Genomic DNA, 23,757 nt, shown 5'->3' with positions numbered 1-23,757 from the left:
CTTGTCCAAATCATCTCAATCAAATTCTCTTATTATTATTATTTTTTTATAACGGGTGTCCAGTCCAACTAAGGGGGACCAGATGAGCCAGGGTCGGAACCAAGACATATGGAAGCGTTTGGATTAGAAATTTGCTATTAAACCATCCCCTCTTGTTAATTCTCTCTCTTATTGAAACTTACTCTTGGAAGCTTCTTTTTTTCTAACCATGTGGAACTCTAGCATTCCATTGTTAGTCCTAATAATAATAAATGGGAATTGTTGCATAAATTTGGCAAAGCATAGAACGTGTGACAAATATCAAACACCCTTCCACGCCATAGTTTCAGTTTTATACCTAATAAATTATAACCTCAAGCTGCAGCTATTGTATACGACAACAATGATGGCAAATGCCTTGTTACAACAATTTTATTCCCAAACTCAACAGCTTGCATTGAGGTAGGTATTATATGAGGCATTACCAACATGTCTACGAGGGCATCTTTTCTACTTCTACTAGGCACTCTCTAGTGTTTTGTGTGAGTGTGCTTTACCCAACTGGATAGTTCAATTAACTGGCCATGGTTAGAAGATAACCAAAAACAAAAACAAAAAAAAAATCAATAGAAATTAGATAGTTTTTGCCCTGATAGCTGCACAATCATGGTTTTTAACTAAAACAAAAAAAAAATTCAATAGGTCTTTAACTACAATCATGGTTGTCGCTAAAAGAGTAAGTTTTGAAAAAAAATACTTATTTTACACTTGCCCCCTCAACTCTTTCTAAATATTGGAGATACCCCTGTATTTTAAAATTGATGAAATGCTCCCTCATGTCTTGCTGAATATTGGAGATACCCCTGTGTTTTGAAATTTATGACATGCCCCCTTGACTCCAGTCAGCAATGTGAAAAGACCCAAATGCCCTTCCCAAACTTAATCCAATATATAATCAAACATCCAAACAATGCCCTCATCTCCTTCAATTGGCTATGTTTTTTGCAAGGTTTCTCCCCCGACTCTGCCTTCTTCAATGCCCTTTTCGATATCCTCCTCAAAGCTAAGGCTTCTAAGGTCGCCCACTCCTTTCTCGAATCAACCCATTTTGTTCCCGAACCCGGTTATCTAGAATCTCTCATATGATGTCTCTTAGTAGACGGAGCCATCCACAAAGCTCTCCACACCTTCTCTTAGCTAAAATAACTAATTAAAGGCATAGTTCATCTGCACTACGGAGGCATTTAATATCATCAGCACTCAACTTCAGTGCTGCAAATAAAAACATGTTAAATTCTCCCATTTTATCCTTCATACATATTAAACAATCATAGAGAGAAGTATTGTAATTAACATGCCTTTAACAACAATCTCATTTTAAATCATAAGGAAATCTTACCTGATTAATGGTTTTGAATTTTGATAGGTCCAGAAGACAATTAAAATATTAGAAATTGGGATAATATCTCCAACAATAGGTCGACGATCAAAAGCAAAAAAGCCTTGAGATTTGAGAACCCTATAATCGCAAAATTCAAGTACCATAAAATGAAGAACCTTGGAAAACCCTTCCTGTGGCAATTTCTAATGTTTCAATTTGCGAGGATTGTCATTATGAACATCAACCATGAAAACTAGACCATAAATAAATTAAAATTTTGAAAAATATAGATTTAGATATTTAGTTTCATTGAGACTTAAAAGGGATAAATTGGATAACAATGATAAAAAAAACAAAACTAATTAGGCTTTCAAACAACATCATTGAAAGATAAATTAAATCAAAAAACAAATAAAATCTATATATCACAATCAAAAATCTTTGTGTAACGGAAGATTAACGTATAAAGCGTTGCTTTTTAGGGTTTAGATTCAAAATAGAACAAATGCAATAAAATCAATACAAATTCATAAGAATCTATATGTAGACACCCCATTTTTGCACTCGCCTGATTAATCAACTCGTCAACCCGATCGCAATGATTCCCAATGATGGATGTGTATTCCATTGCTTTATTTTGTTACCAGATGTGTTTCAGAAATCCGGATGAGGTATCTCAAACTAACAAAATCTTAGAAACCACGCTATGCTAGGTAAATACGACCCCAGAAACATAGAAATCATCATCTTGCAAATCAAAAAGAAGCTTCACGATAAAAATCACTAAAAACTATCAAATTACCAAAATACCCCTAATCTCAAAACAACCCTAGAGCCTACGTTACGCTTAGGAAAACTCATTCAAACACATAAAACAACAAATCAAAACCAAATAAATCATTTCGTCAATTTTCACAGAATTCGACAAAATTACGAAAATGCCCCTCATAAAGTTCACGACCATTTCACACAAAAAATTTCATAAATAAAACAAAATAATATTTCCATTGAATTCCTTACGAAAAATCGATTCTAAAACATCTTAGAACATTAAAAACCGACTTAAAACGTGAAAAGTCCTCTTCGGGGGCAAAACGGTAATTTCACAATTTTCATAATTAAAAAAATTTGAAATTAATAAATAAAACATTAAATAATTAAAGTAAAACATTAATGAAATTAATTTAAAATTTTGAACCTAAAAAATCGATCAATCGGACTCTCAGGCAAAATTGTTGAGGGTTCGTGGGATATTTCTTTAAGGACCCCTCCATTTGGGGGTCCAAAGAATTAAAGAAATAATGGAAGGGGGTTCTCCAAAAATTTAAAGTCAATCAAGCAAGACTGTAGTCAAAGTATTAAAGTCAATCAAGTGAGACTAAAGTCAAAAATTAAAGTCAATTAAGCAAGACTAAAGTCAAGATATTAAAAGTCAATCAATTAAGACTAAAGTCAAAATATTAAAAGTCAATCAAATAAGACCAAAAGTCATAATAGAGATCTAATTAAATAATAACTCTATCTAATAGAGTTCTAACTAAAAAATAATTCTACCTAAAATAATTCTAATTAAAACACAATTCTACCTAAAACAATTTTAACTAAAACACAACTCTAATTAAAAGATCTCTAATTAAACACTAACTCTATCCAAATCAACCCTAAAAAACATCTATAAATAGAGGTGCTCACACCCTATTTTCGGATCAAATAATAAACCCTAGGAGAAGTAGGTCTAGAAGCTCCCCTAGCCCCCCATAAACCCTAGTTTTGGAGCCCCAACTCCTTAGCTAACATCCCTCCTTCAATTTTAGTCTAGAAAACACCCAAAAGCCTTCTAAAAACACCCCCGAATCCTCAACTAAAGTCAAGGTATTAAAGTCAATCAAGGAGTTCTTTTTGTCAGATCTGAGGGAACCAAGTCCTTGCCATCGGAAAGGTAAATTTTTATTTATTTTTTTTATCTAGGTTTTAGCAATGTAATTTACTTGGGAATTTAGTAGAGACCGGCTTTGGCCGGGCGGGGTTGGTGCCTAACACCTTCCAACCCCGTAACTTGATCCCCGAATTCAGTTTTTTTATGGTAGATTAGTTCATTTTATCCATGTTAGAGTCAGTTTGGTTCCTAGACCACAATAACTAGGTGGCGACTCCCAAACCTCAAGGGTCAAAAGCGGATCCGCGCACCCCGCGGATCGAGGGCGCTTTCACTATACTGTCAAAACAAATTGACAAAGATGAATATGCGGGGTTTTGTGAGAAAGAGATCCTTAACTCAGAGATTTGATTTGGGGTTTGTATGAGAATAGAGGATGATCTGGCATATGCAATATATTGGTGATTGTATAGAGTTGCACCTTTGTAACCCCACTTGCAAGCCAAGCCTATCTTCTCTGCAATACACCTATTGGTGTTTCAAAGGCAAATAAAAAAATATGAGAAACTCAACAAGGGAAACTATCTATCATGGCCCGATTGGAAAAATTATGCGAGTAGGAAAATCAAGTATAAATCACAGAAATTGGTGACTGTATATAGAGAAGACCGAGATGGACTCTTCAAACATTTTACTATCCACTAAGATCAAGTCATGATAATCTGACTCCCCCACGTGCCATACTCAATCAATTATGATTCCAATAACACTTCATACAATTCTTCCTTTAATCTTATTAATAAGCACAACTCATCATTGTATGCTATAATATATAGTCAATAGACTACACACCGCATGAAAGTAAGAGCAAGTTGGCACCTCTTCCACTTAGTACAGAAATAAGCTATTCTGAATTCTAATTATGAAACACGATTCCTTCAGCCAACTCCAAATATTTGAGATAAGGCTTCCATAATGATGATACAGAAATAGCTCGAGAAGACTGAATTTTAGAAAGAGAGAGAGACTCAGAAACATAAATATACCTTAAAGCCACCAGCACTGCCTGCATTTATGATAAGATCTAGTTGTAATGCTTGGATAGAAGCATGTGTTACAAGAGATGCAAAAATTGTTCCTACACTATCAACTCCTGGAAGAAAAAAAACACGTAGTGAGCTCCAACAATCAAATGACATTAAAAGAAAACTAAGGCCACTTAGCATGGCAAAGTTGAGAAATCACGTGTGCCTTCAGATCTATGATATATTCATAAAAGGGCAACCGTGCAAAGTAGAATCAAATAGTTTTTTTTTTTTTTTATGACGGACACCCATAGTTTTTTTTTTTTTTTTAATTTATTTATTTAAGAAAATACACTTTTCAATAACATACTATATCATTAGTACATAGGATGCCACTTGGAGCGGTCATCTCATTTGTGTGAGTGCTTATGAATGAGGCTTGTTCAGCTTTGGAGGCAAAGCAAAGGATGAATTGGGCATCAGAGGGAGGAATGGGATTGCTATGCATCTCTACGCACTCATGATGGTTAGATGGATTTCAACTCAAGCAAGGGACTTTTGTAAGAGTAGATATGAACAAACTTGGATTGACATTATTTTAAATAGTATTGAATAGAGGAATGAAATTATTTCTAATGGGCCAATGCATTCCTTATTCTAATGAATATTTTGAAGTTATTTGTGCTGTTTTAGTGTCACCCGAATGTATATATCCCGAGTCTTGGCAATTGGTAAGAAGTAAATACAACCGTAGATTAAGCAGTTGATGGAGTAGGACAAGGAAGAGGGATGGGGTTGGTTGGGAATTCAAGGCCTGTGTTTCTTGTCTTTCATGTATGTATTTATCTGTTATAGTTGGAGAAGTTTGGGCAGGTCTTGTGAAGGATAGGATATTTGTTCTGGGTGAAATAATGAGAGCTCTGTCCATGTATCTATTTTCTTGATTGGGTTGTAAAAGAAAGCAAGCAATAGAAAGGGAAACCAAGAACCATTCCAAGCAGATCACCACCCTCAAACAACTCATACATGTGTTCCAATTTCCAATATGCACACTAAGAACAAAACAATTAGTAAAGCTGGGACAAAATGGTAACAAAGCAATCTAAATTTTTTCCTCCACATTTAGATATGCACCTATCTCTTGACAAGAGAACCCATTGCAAAGAATAGAGAACTCTCCATCTTCCTCTATATTTTGCTATGCGCTATTAAATTGTACAAAGATTAATAAGAATAATGTCACAAGAACCCATTACCCCTTGAGCCCTTGAGAGTTGTGTGTTCACAATTGTCTGGCTCAGTATATCGACCTTGGGATTGAGATGCATAATCCAAGTGTGAACCCTGCATGCACACCCACTCACACAAACATACATACTACCACAGATTAACAATCACTCAACAAAACCTTAACTCCACCATTTGGGGTTGGCTACATGAATCCTAATCCAACAATATTGTCATTCAACTATATCTAGATCCATATTCTAAACCAAAATTTATGGTGAAAACCCTTAAAAGTGGAGGAATATAGTGGGTCCACAAAAATATCTACTAGGATTTTTTATTTTGTGGTTCTCTTCTTACCTTTTGCTATAGCATTTTGCTAGAGAAACAACTTTTCATAGTCTTGATGAAGAGTTTCTGGTTTCGACATCATAGACTATTGAGAGGCAACTTCAATCCAAAATTAACAAGCTTGATCAACTATGAACATGAAATCAATAGAGTAGATAGCTTTAATTCAGAGGTAAACCATGAAAAGGATAATACATTTGATCTTGCAATTCTAGATACAACTCTGTTTTTGGACTGTTAGAATTTTATGTTTGAATTGAGTTTTACGTTTTAAAATGTAAATAATTATGGTTTACTTCACATATGTTCATTTAGGCATTTAAGAAGGCATGGAAGAAAGCTTGTTCAACAACAAATATTGTTACTTTACATGTGTTCATTTATGAGATCTATGTGTACAGTAACATAAAGCTATAAACAGAAAATAGTAAATCCATGTCAATATTTTATATGAAAAATATCACTCATAAAGAAGTAAAGACCCCTTAAAAGAGAAGAATCGTCTAGATCTGGTTCTAGGGAATACTAAGGTATAAGCATTCAAAACAAAGTGCTCCCATTAGAAGCTAGGGTTATTTGGGTGGGAATACATTAAGGAATAATAAGTTGGTGAATTTCAAGGCCACGGAAAGGAGAACTAGCACACAGCCATCTTGTGACAAACCCACAACTTAAATTTAGAATCCTTTCATGTGGGCTTACCTAGCATATGTTACATGGCCACCTCAAAATTGGTGGTGTATCCATGTCAGATACGATTGTTTACAATGGACTAATTTAATTAACATGTTATGTACCTTATATAACAATGCCATGATAGATCAAACAAAATATTTGTACACATAAAGCTGATGAAAAGCTAACAAGACATTGCAACAACATAAGCCAATTAGATCATTCATTCATTGAAAATCTAACAATGGTGCACACAAACCATGAGCTTCCAGTCAAACAAGGATGAATTTTTTTTTATCATACTACTAAAACCTGTATTTGTAACAATAAAATTGTATACAAGCCCCCCCCAGCCCCTCCCCCATCAGAAAATTGGAAAAAAAGGCAAGAATTTGCATCAATCCTTGTGTCTATTTTTTGAATGTGCTAGTTTTCATGCCTGTTGTGTCTCCTTGATGTTTCAACCTTTCAAATGACTATGCACATTGGTCTTGATCATGTTGGTTTGTGTCTCAACCTTAAGATCTCATTTTTCCAACACCTAATAGCTCTCCATGGTTAAACAATTACTTGATCAGATTATTTCAGTGGTTCAATCCCAAGGCTTCTACATATGTATATATATTCTCTAATTGAGATCTTTTGAACTAATTAATGAACTAATGATTAAGATCATTCAATCACACTTGATTTTGATGGAAGGCATGTCCCTATCAACTGAATTCTCTTAGAAACCTCAATTAAGATCATATTCTAAATCCATAGCTATAAATCGTATAACTGAGAATTATTCAGGATGGTGAATCCTCATAAGTTATAAGACTTTAAACATTATTTTGTAGTTATGATTTTCAGAGCGAATACATCGGTAAGTTGGAAAAAGGAGAAAGAAAGAGAAAACAAAAGCAGGACAACATAAATTACAAAATAGAAAGCATAAATACTTTAGTTACTGAATAACTAAAATCAAAAGTTGGTTAAAATCTAATAATATTGTACAAATTAAAAAGAAAATAAATTTCTGCGAGACACAAAATTTTCAGCAATAACTAAAATGTGAATATTTATTTAAAAACTTTATACAACATCAAGGGATCTGGAAAGTTTCAGATCAAATGATTACCAAGGCAGCATTCATGGTTCGATTACTAATAAGATTCCATATGGACATATTGTAAAGGATGTATGGCTAGTGTACAAAATACAACATTCATTGCAAATTTATATATTTTATTTTTATCTCAAAAAAAAGCGAAGGAAGGATGCCTTAGAATATCAAACAATTTCAACCCTCCATAAGAAAATTAACCACGAACTTCGTGAAGAAAAAAAAATTTGACAAGTATCTACTTTTGCACCTTTTATATTTTCTTCATTTAGCAATCCAATAATTAGAACAAAGTTCAAAATGATGTAAACATCCAAGCAATCGACTATTTGATTATTAGATATCAATAATAATAATCGAGTATATAAATATCTCATTTAGTATACTCATTCAATCAAATTTCCATCCAAATTAGATCCATTACCTTGGAAAAATGAAATTAGAACAAACTAATGTTCATGAAACCCTAGTTCTTAAATCAATTATCTCTAGAATAAAAAAAAGAAAATTTTCAAATGATTCAAGCATAAACCCTAAAATCTGGTAAGAAATCGAACCTGAAAAGAGAAGAAATATATTATTTTGTTTGATTCTTGTTGTTATTGTAGTTAGGATCTTGTTGAGGAGAGTGGATCTTGTTCGTCGTTGTCGTTGAGGTCAGAGAGTCGCAGAGGAACGGTAGTTCGTTGTCGTCGTCGCAATAGAGAGGAAGAGAGTTAGGATTTCGGATAAAATGAGGAGAAGAGAGAAGAGAGAAATCTGAAACGAAGGAGAAGAGAAGGGTTTGAGTTAGAGAAATCTGAAATGAAGGAGAAGAGAGAAGAGAGAAGGGTTTTGAGACTGAGTTAGAGAAGAGTTTGAAACGAAAGAGAAGAGAGGAGATTTTGGTTAGGGAACGGTAGTTCGTCGTCGTCGTCGCAATAGAGAGGAAGAGAGTTAGGATTTCGGGTAAAATGAGGAGAAGAGAGAAGAGAGAAATCTGAAACGAAGGAGAAGAGAAGGGTTTGAGTTAGAGAAATCTGAAATGAAGGAGAAGAGAGAAGAGAGAAGGGTTTTGAGACTGAGTTAGGGAAGAGTTTGAAACGAAGGAGAAGAGGAGATTTTGGGTCGGGGAGGTGTTTAGAATTTGTAAAAGTATTGAGTGAAATTATTAACATGTGTGTTATTGATCCGTGAAATAGATCTACGCCGTTAGATCTATCGCGATCCGACGATCCATATAATTTGTATGGATCTTTGTCCCAGATTTTGTTCACCGATCCCTTCCCTATATACATAGGGTATTTGTATATACATAGGGTCAGGATCAAGGGACATATGAAAAAACATATCTAAAAACAATGAAACATTAATAAAATTTTAAAATATGGGTTAGAAATTTTGGTTTGAGCTGATTTTTTGTGAGGATGATCTCTATGATGGGAAGATCATCCGAAAAAAAATCAATCCAATCTGAAACTTCTAACCCCATTAAAAGTGATTTAGAATGTGAACTGTCGATTTTTTACCAATTTTTGTCAATAATTTGTAAATCACTTTTGATGAATTTATAAGTTTCAGATTGAGCTAATTTTTTGTGAGGATGATCTTCTCATCATAGTGACCATCCTCGCAAAAAATCAGCTCAATCCAAAACCTCTAACCTATATATGGGGGCGGTTCAAGGGACATATGTAAAAATAATGATTTTTCAAAATATAGGTTAGAGGTTTTGGATTGAGCTGATTTTTTGTGAGGATGGTCACTATGATGAGAAGATCATCCTCACAAAAAATCAGCTCAATCTGAAACTTATAAATTCATCAAAAGTGATTTACAAATTATTGACAAAAAATTGACGGTCTACATTCTAAATCACTTTTAATGGGGTTAGAAGTTTCAGATTGGACTGATTTTTTTTCGAAATGATCTTACCATCATAGAAATCATCTTCACAAAAAATCAGCTCAATCCGAAACTTTTAACCCATTTTGAAAATTTATTAATGTTACAATGTTTTTACATATGTTTTTTCATATGGCCCTTGATATATATATATATAGGGTCAGGATCAAGGGTCATATAAAAAAACATATGTAAAAACAATGTAACATTAAATAAATTTTCAAAATATGAATTAGAAGTTTCGGATTGAGCTGATTTTTTGTGAGGATGATCTCTATGATGAGAAGATCATCTGAAAAAAAAAATCAATTCAATCTGAAATTTCTAACCCCATTGAAAGTGATTTAGAATGTGGATCGTCCATTTTTTATCAATAATTTGTAAATCACTTTTGATGGATTTAGAAGTTTCAGATTGAGCTGATTTTTTGTGAGGATGATATTCTCATCATAGTGATCATTCTCGCAAAAAATTAGCTAAATCCAAAACTTTTAACCCATATTTTGAAAAACCATTGTTTTTACATATGTCCCTTGAGCAGCCTCCTATATATATATATATATATATATATATATATATATATATAGGGTCAGGTTCAAGGGCCATGTGAGAAAACATGTAAGAAAACTTTCGGCGGTAAATAAAATTTTAAAATATGGGTTAGAAATTTTAGATTGAGCTGATTTTTTGTGAGGATGATCTCTATGATGGGAAGATCATCCAAAAATAAAATCAGCCCAATCTGAAACTTCTAACCCCATTAAAAGTGATTTAGAATGTGGATCGTCGATTTTTTTTCAATTTTTATCACTAATTTGTAAATCACTTTTGATGGATTTAGAGGTTTCTGATTGAGCTGATTTTTTGTGAGGATGATCTTCTCATCATAGTGACCATCCTTGCAAAAAATCAGCTCAATCCAAAACCTCTAACCCTTATTTTGAAAAACGAAAGTTTTCTTACATGTTTTCTCACATGGCCCTTGAACCTGACCCATATATATATAGGGAAATGTTCAGCAACAAACATTTTGACAAACATTTTTCAAAACATGGGTTAGAGATTTTGGAATGGGCTGATTTTTGGTGAGGATGATCTCTACGGTGAGGAGATCATCATCACCAAAAATCAGCCCATTCCAAAACTTCTAACCCCATCAAAAATGATTTACAAAAAATGGACGGTCCACGATTTTTCAACTTGTAAACTGGGGCTAGAAGTTTTGGAATGGGATGATTTTTGGTGAGGATGATCTCCTCACCGTAGAGATCATCCTTATCAAAAATCAGCCCATTCCAAAACCTCTAACCCATGTTTTGAAAAATGTTTTGCCAAAATGTTTGTTACTGAACGGGACCCATATATATATATATATGGGTGGCATTCAAGGGCCAATTTTTTAGCAAAACATGGGTTAGAAGTTTTGGAATGGGCTGATTTTTTGTGGGGATGATCTCTACGGTGAGGAGATCATCCTCACCAAAAATCAGCCCATTCCAAAACTTCTAACCCCATCAAAAATAGTTTACAAAAAATTGACGGTCCACGATTTTTCAACTTGTAAACATGGGTTAGAAGTTTTGGAATGGGCTGATTTTTGGTGAGGATGATCTCCTCACCGTAGAGATCATCCTCACCAAAAACCAGCCCATTCCAAAACCTCTAACCCATGTTTTGCCAAAAAGTTGGCCCTTGAACGTGACCCTATATATATATGGGTCCCGTTCGGCACCCTAAGTTTTACCACACACTTTAACAAACGCGTTTTGTCCTACATGGGTTAGAAGTTTCGGAATGGGCTGATTTTTGGTGAGGATGATCTCTATGGTGAGGAGATCATCCTTACCAAAAATCAGCTCATTCCAAAACTTCTAACTCCATCAAAAATGATTTACAAAAAATGGACGGTTCACGATTTTTCAACTTGTAAACATGGGGCTAAACATTTTGGAATGGGCTGATTTTTGGGGAGGATGATCTTCTAATCATAGAGATCATCCTCACCAAAAATCAGCCCATTTCAAAACTTCTAACCCATGTAGGACAAAAAACATTTGTTAAAGTGTGTGGTAAAACTTAGGGTGCTGAACATTTCCCTATATATATATATATATGAGGTCCGTTCGACACCCTAAGTTTTACCACACACTTTAACAAACGTGTGTTTGTCCTACATGGGTTAGAAGTTTCGGAATGGGCTGATTTTTGGTGAGGATGATCTCTATGGTGAGGAGATCATCCTCACCAAAAATCAGCTCATTCCAAAACTTCTAACCCCATCAAAAATGATTTACAAAAAATGGACGGTCCACGATTTTTCAACTTGTAAACATGGGGCTAAACATTTCGGAATGGGCTGATTTTTGGGGAGGATGATCTTCTAATCATAGAGATCATCCTCACCAAAAATCAGTCCATTCCAAAACTTCTAACCCATGTAGGACAAAAAACGTTTGTTAAAGTGTGTGGTAAAACTTAGGGTGCTGAACATTTCCCATATATATATATATATAGGGGACGGTTCGACGGACGTGTTGAAAACCGAATGAGAAAACAATGTTTCTCAGACGTTGGATTTACGTCAATAGACGACTGAGACGCGTTCTGACGTCATTCCCATATTAGAAAACGAGTTTTAGAGTTTTTAAAAAAACTCCCTCATTTCTCTTTTTTATTTTTTTTTATTTTTAAACAACTCTCTATTTTATTAAACGAATAGAAACGCGACAGAAAGAACACACCCTTCGTTTTGCTCTCGACAGAAACTCAACCCTGAGAGAGAGAGAGTGAGAAATAGAACCCACAAGACAAACAGTAAAGAAGACACGCAGATTAGAAACAAACAATTAAAACCCTTTTTCAAGAGAGTAACTTTGAAAAAATGGGTATCTTATTTGGGTTGGGTATTTCAATTTTTCTTTGGTCTTTTGAACAAAAACAAGTTCATTCCTTACCAAAAACAGTGAAACCCCATGAAATTCTAGGTCTTTTCAGGGTCACCTTCTTCAGTCAAAGTAGTTAGTCATCTCTGTTTTTCATGGATCCCAAGAACTCAAAGCAACCACAAGAGGTACCTAAGTTCTTGAGTCTACCACAATCAGATATGGGTGAGAACAAAACAGCAGAAATCAAGGATTTTCAGATTGTTGTTGCTGACAAAGATGAGGGTAAGAAACAATTAGCACCCAAGAGAAGCTCAAACAAAGGTAGACACACAAAGGTGGATGGGAGAGGGAGAAGAATAAGGATGCCTGCTTTATGTGCAGCAAGGATTTTCCAATTAACAAGAGAATTGGGTCACAAATCTGATGGAGAAGCCATACAGTGGTTGTTACAACAAGCCGAGTCGAAGGGTTTTCTGTCGAGATGAATGGGTTGGATTTTATATCGAGACGAGAGAGAGAGAGAGAGAGAGAGAGAGAGAGAGAGAGAGAGAGAGAGAGAGAGAGAGAACTAGTTCGTTTTCGATTGATGGAGACGAAAACGCTGGTTTTCTTTCTGTCGAAAGGTGTTTTCTATCGAGAGCAAAACGAGAGAATTTCTGTGAGAGAATTTCGTTTGAAATAGAGTGAGTTGAAAAAAAAAAAAAAAAAAAGAGTTTTTTATAAAATCTTAAAACTTCGTTTCTGATTTGGAAAATACGTTTGAGTGCATCTCAGCCGTTGTTTCGACAAAATCTAACGTCCCTCATACATGGGCTTCTTATCTGGTTTTGAAGACGTCCCTTGAACCGCCCCCATATATATATATATATATATATTGTAGTGGTATTAATGGATAGTCGAAATCCGAATTCGAATCCGAAAAATTGGATATTATTCGAAATTTTCGGATATCAGATTCAGATTCGGATTCGGATGTTATTTTACTATTCGAATGAGTTTCGGATACGAATTCTGATATTGCGACATCCGATTCGATAATATCCGCTCCGATATAATATGTATATTACGTATTTATGTTACACAACAAAACTTTTTTTTTATACATATATGATGTTGTATATTCATGTTATACAACAAAACTTAAACTTTAAAACTTCATCTTCTCCCAACCAAAACGCATAAGAACTAGCCTCTTCATCAAAGTGGTTTCGACTCTGCAAGCTCGATAACCACCGTCTTCTCCGGTCGGTGATCGTTCAGGTACATATTCTCTTTCTCTCTCTCTCTCTTTGTCAGTAAAACCCCTTTTTTCTCGACTGTGCGAGCTCCATAACCACCGCCTTCTCCAACCAACGAGTATCCAAAGATACGTCCTCTCTCTCACACACACACACACACACACACACACACACACACACACATAGCAAAACCCCATTTTATTCGACTTTTAAGATTGAAATACTTGGAAGATTACCATTTTTGGAGTTGAAAAAAAAAAGGAAAATCGATTTGTTCTTTTTTATTTATTTATTATTTATTTTTTTTATACAGATGGACTAATTGAGGATGACGGTATTTTGTAGGATTTTTTTATCGAATCGGATATTATCGGATATCCGATATACTTTTCGAATTCGAATTCGAATACAATGTTGTTAGTGATATCCGATCGGATTCGAATTCGAATTCGGATATTATTGTTTTTTTATTTTCGGATTCGAATTCGGATATAGCACTATCCGATCGGATAGCTATCCGTTGACAGCCCAAATATATTGTGTTTGTGTGTAAATGTACATTTTCACATAGTCTTTCTCTTCCCAATCTAGCTCTCCATTAATGCCTGTCTTCAACCTCCAGCCAAAATTTCCTTTATCTTCAAACTCTTCAATCTCTATTTTTATTTGTTTCTTTTTTGAAACTGTTAAATCTTAGGGTCAGCCTTTGTCTTAAAATGCATGTAAAACCATCCGAAATCTCCAAGAAAAGTCGTACCTAGATCATCCAAAAGAGTGCAGTGTAAGATATATTGGAATGAAAGCTTAGAGGAATATAGTTTCTTTAACATTATTGATAGGGATTTTATTTTATTTATTTAACTCTGAGTTTTAGAGTGTATGAGTAACAGATTTTCATTTTCAGAATTAAAATTTATTCATCTTCTAGAATTAAAATTTTTATTCATCTTCTAGAATTAAATTTTTTTTTCTTGACATGTTTAAAAAGTAAAGATTGATGAAGTTTATTCACTTGGTGGTAGCAGGACTCGTATTGTTGCTGCTACTGCTCTCCATCTTTATCGATCTTTAGTGTTTAATTTACAAAGATGGCCTTGGAACTCTTGTCTTCTTTCGTGGTTGAGCCCATCAAGGGTTTGTTTGTTCCTCTTAAGTGTCAGATCTCTTATCTTAGAAATTATGATAAGAACATTGTCAACCTCAAGAATGAAGCGAATCGTCTAAGTAGAATGGGAACTGATGTACAAAACTCAGTAGTTGAGGCACGTGGAAGATTAGAAGAAATCAATGAAGTTGTGGCTAAATGGTTGGAAGAAGTAGACGCTATGGGGGTGAAGATGACGAGTCTAGAGGAAAGAGTGAGTGAGAATAAGAGATGTTTCAAGGGATTGTGTTCAGATTGGAGATCACGTAGGCAGATAAGTAAACAAGCAGTGCAGATGTTACTTCTTGTCAATGAGCTCCAAGCGAAGGGAACTTTCAGTACTGTTTCTCACGTTCCACCTCCTCCAAGTGTCGAACCAGTGCAGACCGATTGTGTAGTGGGGTTGCGATCAAGGGATTTGGTTATGAATCGAGTCATGGATGCATTACGCGATGAGCACATCAGAACGATCGGACTGTATGGGATGGGCGGAATTGGGAAGACAACTCTTGTCAATGAACTAAACAATAAACCTGAAGTAAGCCAACTCTTCAAGAAAGTTATAATGGTGGTCGTGTCCAACTCCCCGGATTTCCAAAGAATTCAATATCAAATCGGGGAGAGGTTGGGATTGAAACTTGAGTCTGACAGTGCTCCACAAGTAAGAGCAAATAAACTACTCAAGAGGTTGCAGGATGAGGACTCGGTTCTTATAATATTTGATGACGTGTGGACGACATTCGAGGTTGCTGCTGTTATAGGAATTCCGACTGGAGATGAACACTTGGGTTGCAAAATTATCATCACGACACGAATACATGATGTTTGTCGTGGAATGGGAATTCAATCGGTAATCAAAGTGGAACCCCTCTTTGACGATGAATCGTGGATTCTATTCAAAGCAAAAGCAGGTGACGTCGTTACAAGGACTACTTTAGCTCCTCTTGCAGAGAAGATTGTAAGAAAATGTCAGGGTGCACCGTTGGCAATCGTCACACTAGGGTCAACTTTGGGAGATGTGGAGGAAGAATTTGAATGGAAAAATGCGTTAAGGGCATTAGAAAATCCCGACCCAATTGAATTAAAAGGTATAATTCCAGAAGTGATCAGATCGTTGAGATACAGCTACGACCATTTGAAGGGGCCAGAAATCAAGCTCTGTTTCTTGTTCTTTTGCCTCTTCCCGGAGGACTACCCTATTCCTTTACTTGACATCAGAGATTATGGCATAGTAGAAGGGTTTTTGAACGTAGACGGAAGTTTGGAGGAAGCATCAAACAAGCTGTATACTTACGTTTCAAGATTAAAGGCTTGTGGTCTGTTAACAGATCATGGTTGGGGTACCGACTATGTGCAAATGCACGATGTAGTTCGGGATGTCGCTATATCAATTGCATCAGATGAGGACAATGGGTTTTGGGCAAAAGCAGGGGTAAGATTGAGAAAGTGGCCTGAGACGGAGATACTAAACCGATACAAGTGGATTTCATTTATGCGTAGTGAAAGTATTGAGCTCCCAAGTCCATTAGAATGCCCACAACTCCGCACCCTATTACTAAATGAAAATAAGAATTTAGAAATAAATCAAGATAATTTCTTTGAAATGGTGAAAGCACTTACTGTCCTTGATCTAAGCAGCACTTCTCTGAACTCAATCCCAAAGTCACTTGGATACCTCACAAACCTTCGGGCTTTGTATCTGCGAAATCTGAAAAATGATTTGATTAACATATCTGTACTTGGAGGATTGAAGAATCTAGAAATACTTCGTATGTCGGAGTCAATTATTAAGATTTTGCCGGAAGAAATTGGTAATCTCACCAATCTAAGGTGCTTAGATTTGTCATGGACGAAGATTTTGTCAGGAGTTGCACCAAATGTTTTGTCAAGGCTGACTAAGTTGGAAGAATTGCGCATGGGGAGAAGCTTTAAGAAATGGGACATGGAAGAGGAATGTTCAAGTAGTAGTGGAGGCCCAAAGAATGCTAGCTTTGCAGAGGTAGCATCATTGGCAAATCTGGTGGAACTACAAATCGACCTAACAATAGAGGGAGTTGCGTCTGCAGAAATATCCTGCTCATGGAAAAATCTAAACAGCTATCATATATGTGTTACTCCCATGGAACATGCCTATTTCCGGAGTCATACATTTTGGGACTTGAAGAGAACGAGGGACCAGAGGAAATTCGAAATCTATAAAGGGAATCCGATTCGAGAGAGCCAGTTAGTTACTCTTAAGGTATTATTCGTGAGAGCCACTTCTTTAATCTTAGAATCCTGCTATGGTTTCAACAGTGTTACAGACTTGGATGCAGTAAGGGGTTACAGCCACTTGAAATATCTTCGTATTAGAAGATGTGATGAGATAGACCATCTAATAAGGATCGACGAGGAGACTCCACAAGATTCATTTATATGTTTGGAGATATTAATTATCACAGAGATGGGAAACATGAAGAAAATTGTGCATGGGTTATCATCCCCCAAAACCTTCGGAAATTTGGAAGTTTTGGAAATTTCAGCATGCCATAAATTGAAGAGTCTCTTCTCATTCCGCTTAGCACGCAATCTCCAACGACTAGGTTATTTGTCAGTAGCGAAGTGTGAAGAATTGGTGGAAATAATTACAATAGAAGATGATGAGGAAGAGGAAGCAGAGGATCATCAGGAAGGTTTGCTACCTCAGTTAAAATCTGTTACACTGGTTGGTTTAAATTGTCTAACCAGCATCTGCCGAGGAAGTTTTCTTCAAAATTGTCCTGTGGACTCCGTTAGAGTGGATGGATGTCCAAATTTGAATAGGCCTCTTTTCAGATCAAAATTAGAAGCTTCTCTAGTAAAATAATGTGAGAGCAAAGATCCCTTAATAATAATTCCTTCTTTTGGTTTCTATTATAATATTTTACTAACTTTTTGAGAATCTGATTCAGTGCCATTTTTTTAATTTTTTGATACAGGTGGATCCACGTTAGACGGTTAAAGTGCTTCTCTTGTTAATTCATCGTTCCTCTATGGTCTCTCACAATTTTTTGCAAAAATGGAGCAAAACATTAATTTCAGCTTGTGTACGTATTTAGATTTGGTAAAATGTAGATCTATTTAATGCGTCATCGAATATTATTTAATAAAAAGATACAAATTTAGTGAAAATTACGAAAAAGGTAATAAACCGATCATTTAATGGCCGGTTTTTTTCTATCTCTATTTTTCTCTCTTTTTTTATTTTTTTAATTTAAAAAAATCAAATTTTTTACATTTTAACCAGCCATTCAATGTCCTCTAAATTTCTCTCTCCTCTTTCTCTTTCTTTTTGTTTTTTTAATTAAAAAAATCAAATTTTTACATTCTAACTGGACATTCAATGTCCTCTAAATTTCTCTCTCTTCTTTCTCTCTCTATTTTTTTTTTAATTAAAAAAATCAAAATTTTACATTATAACCGGCTATTCAATACCTTCTAAATTTCTCTCTCCTTTCTCTCTCTCTCTCTCTCTCTCTCTCTCTCTCTCTCTTTTAAATTTTAAAAAACGAATTTTTACATTTTAAACGACCATTCAATGTTCGCCAAATTTCTCTCTTTATTTTTTAAATTAAAAAAAAATGAATTTTTACATTATAAACGGCCAATCAATGTCCGTTGAATTTCTCTCTCCTCTATCTCTTTCTCTCTCTATTTTTTAAATTAAAAAAAAATGAATTTTTACATTCTAAACAGCTATTAAATGCCGTTGAATTTCTCTCAGAATTTTTTTAAAAGGAAAAATTATAAAAAAAAAAACCAAATATAATAATTATTTAACAAAAAGATACAAATTTAGTGAATAGCTGTTTAGAATAGCCATTTCATTTTAAAAAAATTCTGAGAGAAATTCAACGGACATTGAATAGCTGTTTAGAATGTAAAAATTCTTTTTTTTTTTTTTAAATTTAAAAAATAGAGAGAGAGAGAGAGAGAGAGAGAGAGAGAGAGAGAGAGAGAGAGAGAGAGAGAGAGAGAAATTCAACGGACATTGATTGGCCATTTAACATGTAAAAATTAGTTTTTTTAATTTAAAAAATAAAGAGAGAAATTTAGCGGACATCGAATGGCCATTTAAAATGTAAAAAAATCATTTTTTTTTAAATTTAAGAGAGAGAGAGAGAGAGAAAAGGACAGAGAAATTTAGAGGATATTGAATAGCCAGTTAGAATGTAAAAATTTGAATTTGATTTTTTTTAATTAAAAAAACAAAAAGAGAGAAAGAGGAGAGAGGAATTTAGAGGACATTGAATGGTCGGTTAGAATATAAAATTTTGATTTTTTAATTAAAAAAACAAAAAGAGAGAGAAATTTAGAGGACATTGAATGGCTGGTTAAAATGTAAAAAATTTGATTTTTTTAAATTCAAAAAAATAAAAAGAGAGAAAAATAGAGAGAAAAAAACCGGCCATTGAATGGCCGGTTAAAGTGCTTCTCTTGGTAATTTATCGTTTCTCTTTGGTCTCTCACAATTTTTTGCTAAAATGGAGCAAAACATTAATTTCAGATTGTGTACGTATGTAGGTTTGCTAAAATGTAGATCTATTTAATGCGTCATCGAATATTATTTTTTCCTCCATCTTAACTTCTAATTTACTATGTAATTTGCAAAATTAACTTCATATTAAATTTTTTAAGATATTTAATTATTTATCAGAAAATAAAATAAAATTAATGGTATGATTTTGCTCAAAATTTTATGGTACTATTTTTTTAAATTATTTACCCTTAACACTGGTGATTAGGGAATAATCATTTTGTAGCTTCATCAATGTGTGAATTGGGAACTAATTTTGCAATTTTAACCAAATAAGAAGGCTTTAATTTGATTCAGGTGAAATATTTTCGTAATGTTCAGTAAGAAATTACCATTATCGAAACTTTATCCAAATAATTTGGGATTGGCTGAATAAATCTTGTTTCTTTATTGAACTTTGTCTAATGTCTAGTCTTATGTTAATTCAAATATCTTTGTACCCACTTTTATTACCTTGAACATCAATCAGCATCCTTTTTTTTTCTCATTCTTTAGAATGTTCCAGTTACACGTTCCTTTGTTAATATTTATAACATGTACCAAATATTTTTACATGAATCCTGATTCGTTGTTTAAAACGGAAGTCTTGGAGGTCTAATAACAAAGACCAATGACAACATGAGATAAGAGTAAACATTTGGGTGCAGATTGATATAATTTTGGAATCTTTGTTATTGTTTTAGTTTCAAAAAATGTAGACATCAATTATGGTAAGACAAATATTCAAAGAGAACAAAGAAAATGGTTGAGACCTCTAATTCCATAAACAAAACATGTTTGTTCTTTCATTTTCTTCTTCGTTTTTTTCCTTGATTTTTTTTTTTTTTAACATTTTCATCTAAAAGATTAGTATAATTGTACGGCGAGGGATACTACACTTACAATTGGTTTCTATCTACAGGCCAACTTGTTGATGGACCAGATTCTTCATTCGATGGCGGGCGATGAGTATTGCAAGAGTTGGGAGGGATCTTGAAATGGCTAGAAAAAATTACCAAAATCAATTGTTTCCCAATTTAGTGGTGAAATGCTCCTTAATGTAGTACTTAGTTTCGTGGACATCTTTTAGTGACATTTTGCACTTAACGGCTGTAGACGTTAGCTTTCTGCAAAATACAATTAACTGTATTAAACACTTGTGAAATTGAGTTGTTTTCATTTCAAGTGTGGTATACTTAGATAATCATTTTGATTGTTTAATTCTGTAGAAAATAGATGGTGATGGGCCTCCTTCCAAACCATTTATATGCCGAACAAAGAGTATTTTAAAATGGTAAGGAAGGACTAGGATTGCTTCCTAGGTCTTGACTTCGAGTCTTTATATACCCCCTCTACATTTGACTACTTAAACGGTGTCACGTGATAGGATGTTGGATGTGATGTGACACGCAGAGATTAGTTTTGCAAAAGTTCCAATTCCAGTACTCTGTTCATTTTAATGCTCAAAACATGTTTTCAAGTGAGTTCGTTAGTAGGTATTTTTATTTAAATTGATGATCTTGCTGATAATAAAGTGACAAATTCATTGGTAAATTTAGAGAATAAATTTCATTGATAAAAGTGGCAATCTCACTCATAAATTTAAAGACAAATATCCTTATTTTTTTTAACGATAAAATTTCCAGCAATTATCATCAAGTTCATCAACTACCAGTAAACTCGCTTGAAAACATATTTTGATAATTATAATGTTTTTATAACGTTGGGTAATAACTTGAATCAAACTTGTGTAATGTTTGAATGGTGTGTTTTAATCTTTAATTAATTAGGGTATGACAAATAATTTAAGAAATTGGAATGTAAGAAGCACTTCATGTTCGTTACCAAATTTCCACTTTTTTTTTTTTTTTCCTTTCTGATTTTGAAGGTTTAAAATGTCAAAACGTATCGTCAAGAAGTCCAAAACTCCAAAAATAAATGGAAAATCCACGTGGAAAGAACCTGGAAAGTAAGAGTCAACCCCTTCTTTTTGACTCTGCTAAAAGTTATGAAGTTATATGAGATAACCTCCTCTGTTTTCAAATTGAGGACATGCCCCCTACCTTGGTCTTCACTGAGAGACTATTGAAAAATTATCTAAATGCCCTTGTTTCAACCTCTAGCCAAATATCCTTGATTTATCTCTCAAAAATCTATCATTTTACGCTCTTCAATCTCTAGTATAAATTATTTTTTACATTTTTATCCTCGTCTTCAATCCAATAAATGTTTTTAACCTTATCTCAACCCCTTTTAGAAAATCCTTGATTTTTTACTCAAAATTCCCTAATCAACTTATCCATAAATCCTACTTTCTTCTTCATTTTCAAATAATTTAGTTGATAGAATCCTAACATAGAGATGAATTAATAAAAGATTAAGAATAAATCAATTTTGAAAAGAAAAATCAAGGGTTTTTGGCTAGGTTGAAGAAGATGTCGTTTAAGTTATTTAAGTAATTTTCTTTAGACAATTGAAGTAGACCAAGTTCAAGAGGGCTATGTCATCAGTCTTAAAACATGGGGTGTACAAATATTTACCAAAATGTGGAGGGTACGTCCAAAGTCTAAATCACCCAAGACATAACTTTGGATGATGGGGAAATTATTAAAAAAATTTTAATTCGCAAAAAGAACCAAATTTTTTAAAAATCATCGATGGGAATCATTTTCGGTCCTTTAAGGGCCGAAAATTTTCTCTCTCCATTATTCTCTCTCCAATCAAGATCAAGATCTCACGATCACAATCTTAATCATGATCAAGATCGTGATCAAGAACAAGATCGTGATCGTGATCGTGATCGTGATCAAGATCGTGATTATGATTATGATCATGGTGGTTTGTGCATTAAACCAAAACAAAAGGGTACATTAAAATCCAGATTTGTTCAGATTCTATGTACTCCATTAATTGTTTGAACAAGGTGATGATACCTTCTTGGCAGTATGAAGTGATTGCAAACATCCAGATTTTGGCAAGATTGTGCTTTTCCGTTCCATTGAAGGAAAACAAATAGAGTGGCATATTTTTTGGCAAGGCATGGGGTTTGTGGGAATGAATTTTTTTTTTTTTTTTGTAATCGAGGATGTTGATTCAATTCTTCAAGAACTTATGAACATTGTAACTGATGATCTATCATGTAACTATATTCGAGTTAAAAGAAAAGCTCTAAAGTTTGGACATCTGAAAGGCCTTAATAGCAAAATGGAGGCCTTAATTGCATGAAGTCCATATGCAAAAAATGAGTTGTAGAAAATCTATAATCTAACCATCCTTTGCAATTATCTCTATCAATAAACCATAGACATCGAGAGTGTCTGTTCTCAAGAGCATAGTAACAAAGTCGGTTTGAGAATAATTCGGCTATAGAAAACTTTGAAAAAAGTTGGAAAAAATCAATAAAGTTAGAAAAACATTGGATAAATTAAAAAAAATAACTTTTCTAAGTATAAAAATATATATTTTACATATTAAAGAAAAAAATAACAGTTAAACAAATGCTAAAAATAAAAACAATCTGTGATTTTTTAAAAAGTCATGAGTAAATCAGGATTTAGTCGTGGTTTTTTTGAAAATTCAAAGATTTTTGTCAAAACTTCGTGATTTTTCAAATAAATCATGATTTTTTTAATAAAAAAGTTGTATATTTTTGTCAATATGCTCAAGAGTGATAGTAAGCCAAGATACTAAGAAACAAACACTGTAATAAATACCCATTTTATATAAGTGGACCGAGAATTGGCCTGACCAATTGGTGTAGTGTTAGGATTTGGCCCAGCACATTAACAGCTCGAAGTTGGTGCGAGGAATTGAGTATTTGTAGAGAGGCTCTGACCAGGAATTGGATTGACCAATTGATGTGGCGCTATTGGGCCCATTTAGTTGACATACTTGGTCAGGAAAGGCCCAATTTTTTTATAGGATTTGGCTCGGCTTGTGATATAAGCTCAACGGACGAGCCTGGATCATTAGATGCATGGGATGGACTTGGCCCAGCCCATTAATATCTCTAGGTTTGTGAAAGGGATTGGGTATTTGAAGAGAAGCTCTGACCTTAGTTTGGGTCAGAATCAAAACTTGGCACTTCTGTCCTCTCACGAAGGTCAAATTTGACTGGAAGGGTAGGTGAGAAACTATGGGTTCAAATGTCAAAGCCTATCGTTAGTGAGAGCTTCTCCTTCTCTCAAGAAATCCTACACGTGTAAAATTGCAGTGTTTCTTGACAATTCTAATGTGAAACTGCGATTTACTTCATGAACTTTGAACATAGTTAGCTAATTAGGTTTGGGTCTTTGGGATATTTTGAATAAATTTCTGGGTATCGAGGGGTATTTTGATAAAAAAAAAAAAAGGGCATTTTCAGTATAAAATCCAATTTCCAAAGTGTATTTATTGCAATTTAGGGCACATGTTAACAAAATTCAATTTTTTTGGGCGAATTTGCATTGTT

At 34.1% G+C, this 23,757-nt stretch overlaps 2 protein-coding genes, 1 long non-coding RNA gene and 1 pseudogene across 7 annotated transcripts in view; 3 read left to right on the top strand and 1 right to left on the bottom strand.

Moving 5' to 3' along the window:
- The window catches only part of LOC147402150 (disease resistance protein At4g27190-like), a 56,802-nt gene extending 36,291 nt beyond the window's left edge, over positions 1 to 20,511 (top strand). The window contains exon 5 of the mRNA XM_086443686.1: positions 20,230 to 20,511. The gene's annotated coding sequence lies outside the window, so the exon portion shown is untranslated. The remainder of the gene's footprint in view (positions 1 to 20,229) is intronic.
- LOC147402153 (uncharacterized) lies at positions 702 to 8,753 on the bottom strand. 4 transcript variants are annotated; one of them, XR_015178817.1, is made up of 4 exons: positions 8,180 to 8,753; positions 5,518 to 5,968; positions 4,283 to 4,389; positions 702 to 3,764 (listed from the first exon to the last, which is right to left on the bottom strand). It is a non-coding gene; the product is annotated as an uncharacterized LOC147402153 (long non-coding RNA). The 4 variants fall into 4 exon arrangements; XR_015178814.1 differs by lacking the exon at positions 8,180 to 8,753 and having other exon boundaries at positions 5,518 to 8,173; XR_015178815.1 differs by lacking the exon at positions 8,180 to 8,753 and having other exon boundaries at positions 702 to 1,251; positions 5,518 to 8,173.
- LOC147402152 (transcription factor TCP20 pseudogene) lies at positions 12,544 to 12,876 on the top strand (annotated as a pseudogene).
- On the top strand, positions 13,537 to 17,844 carry LOC147402151 (disease resistance protein UNI-like). Of its 2 annotated transcripts, none has more exons than XM_086443682.1 (3): positions 13,537 to 13,651; positions 14,655 to 17,619; positions 17,731 to 17,844. In XM_086443682.1, exon 2 carries the CDS (start codon positions 14,718 to 14,720, stop codon positions 17,616 to 17,618), a length of 2,901 nt encoding a protein of 966 aa, XP_086299808.1. In that variant the 5' UTR covers positions 13,537 to 13,651; positions 14,655 to 14,717; the 3' UTR covers position 17,619; positions 17,731 to 17,844. The 2 variants fall into 2 exon arrangements, with proteins under 2 accessions (XP_086299808.1, XP_086299807.1); XM_086443681.1 differs by lacking the exon at positions 13,537 to 13,651 and adding an exon at positions 14,083 to 14,410.
- Positions 20,512 to 23,757: the final 3,246 nt, after the last annotated feature.

Source organism: Akebia trifoliata, chromosome 5, assembly GCF_017979445.1.
Source record: "Akebia trifoliata isolate Shusen 1 chromosome 5, ASM1797944v1, whole genome shotgun sequence".
In the NCBI taxonomy this organism is placed as follows: domain Eukaryota; kingdom Viridiplantae; phylum Streptophyta; class Magnoliopsida; order Ranunculales; family Lardizabalaceae; genus Akebia; species Akebia trifoliata.
This window is presented reverse-complemented; position numbering and strand designations above follow the sequence as displayed.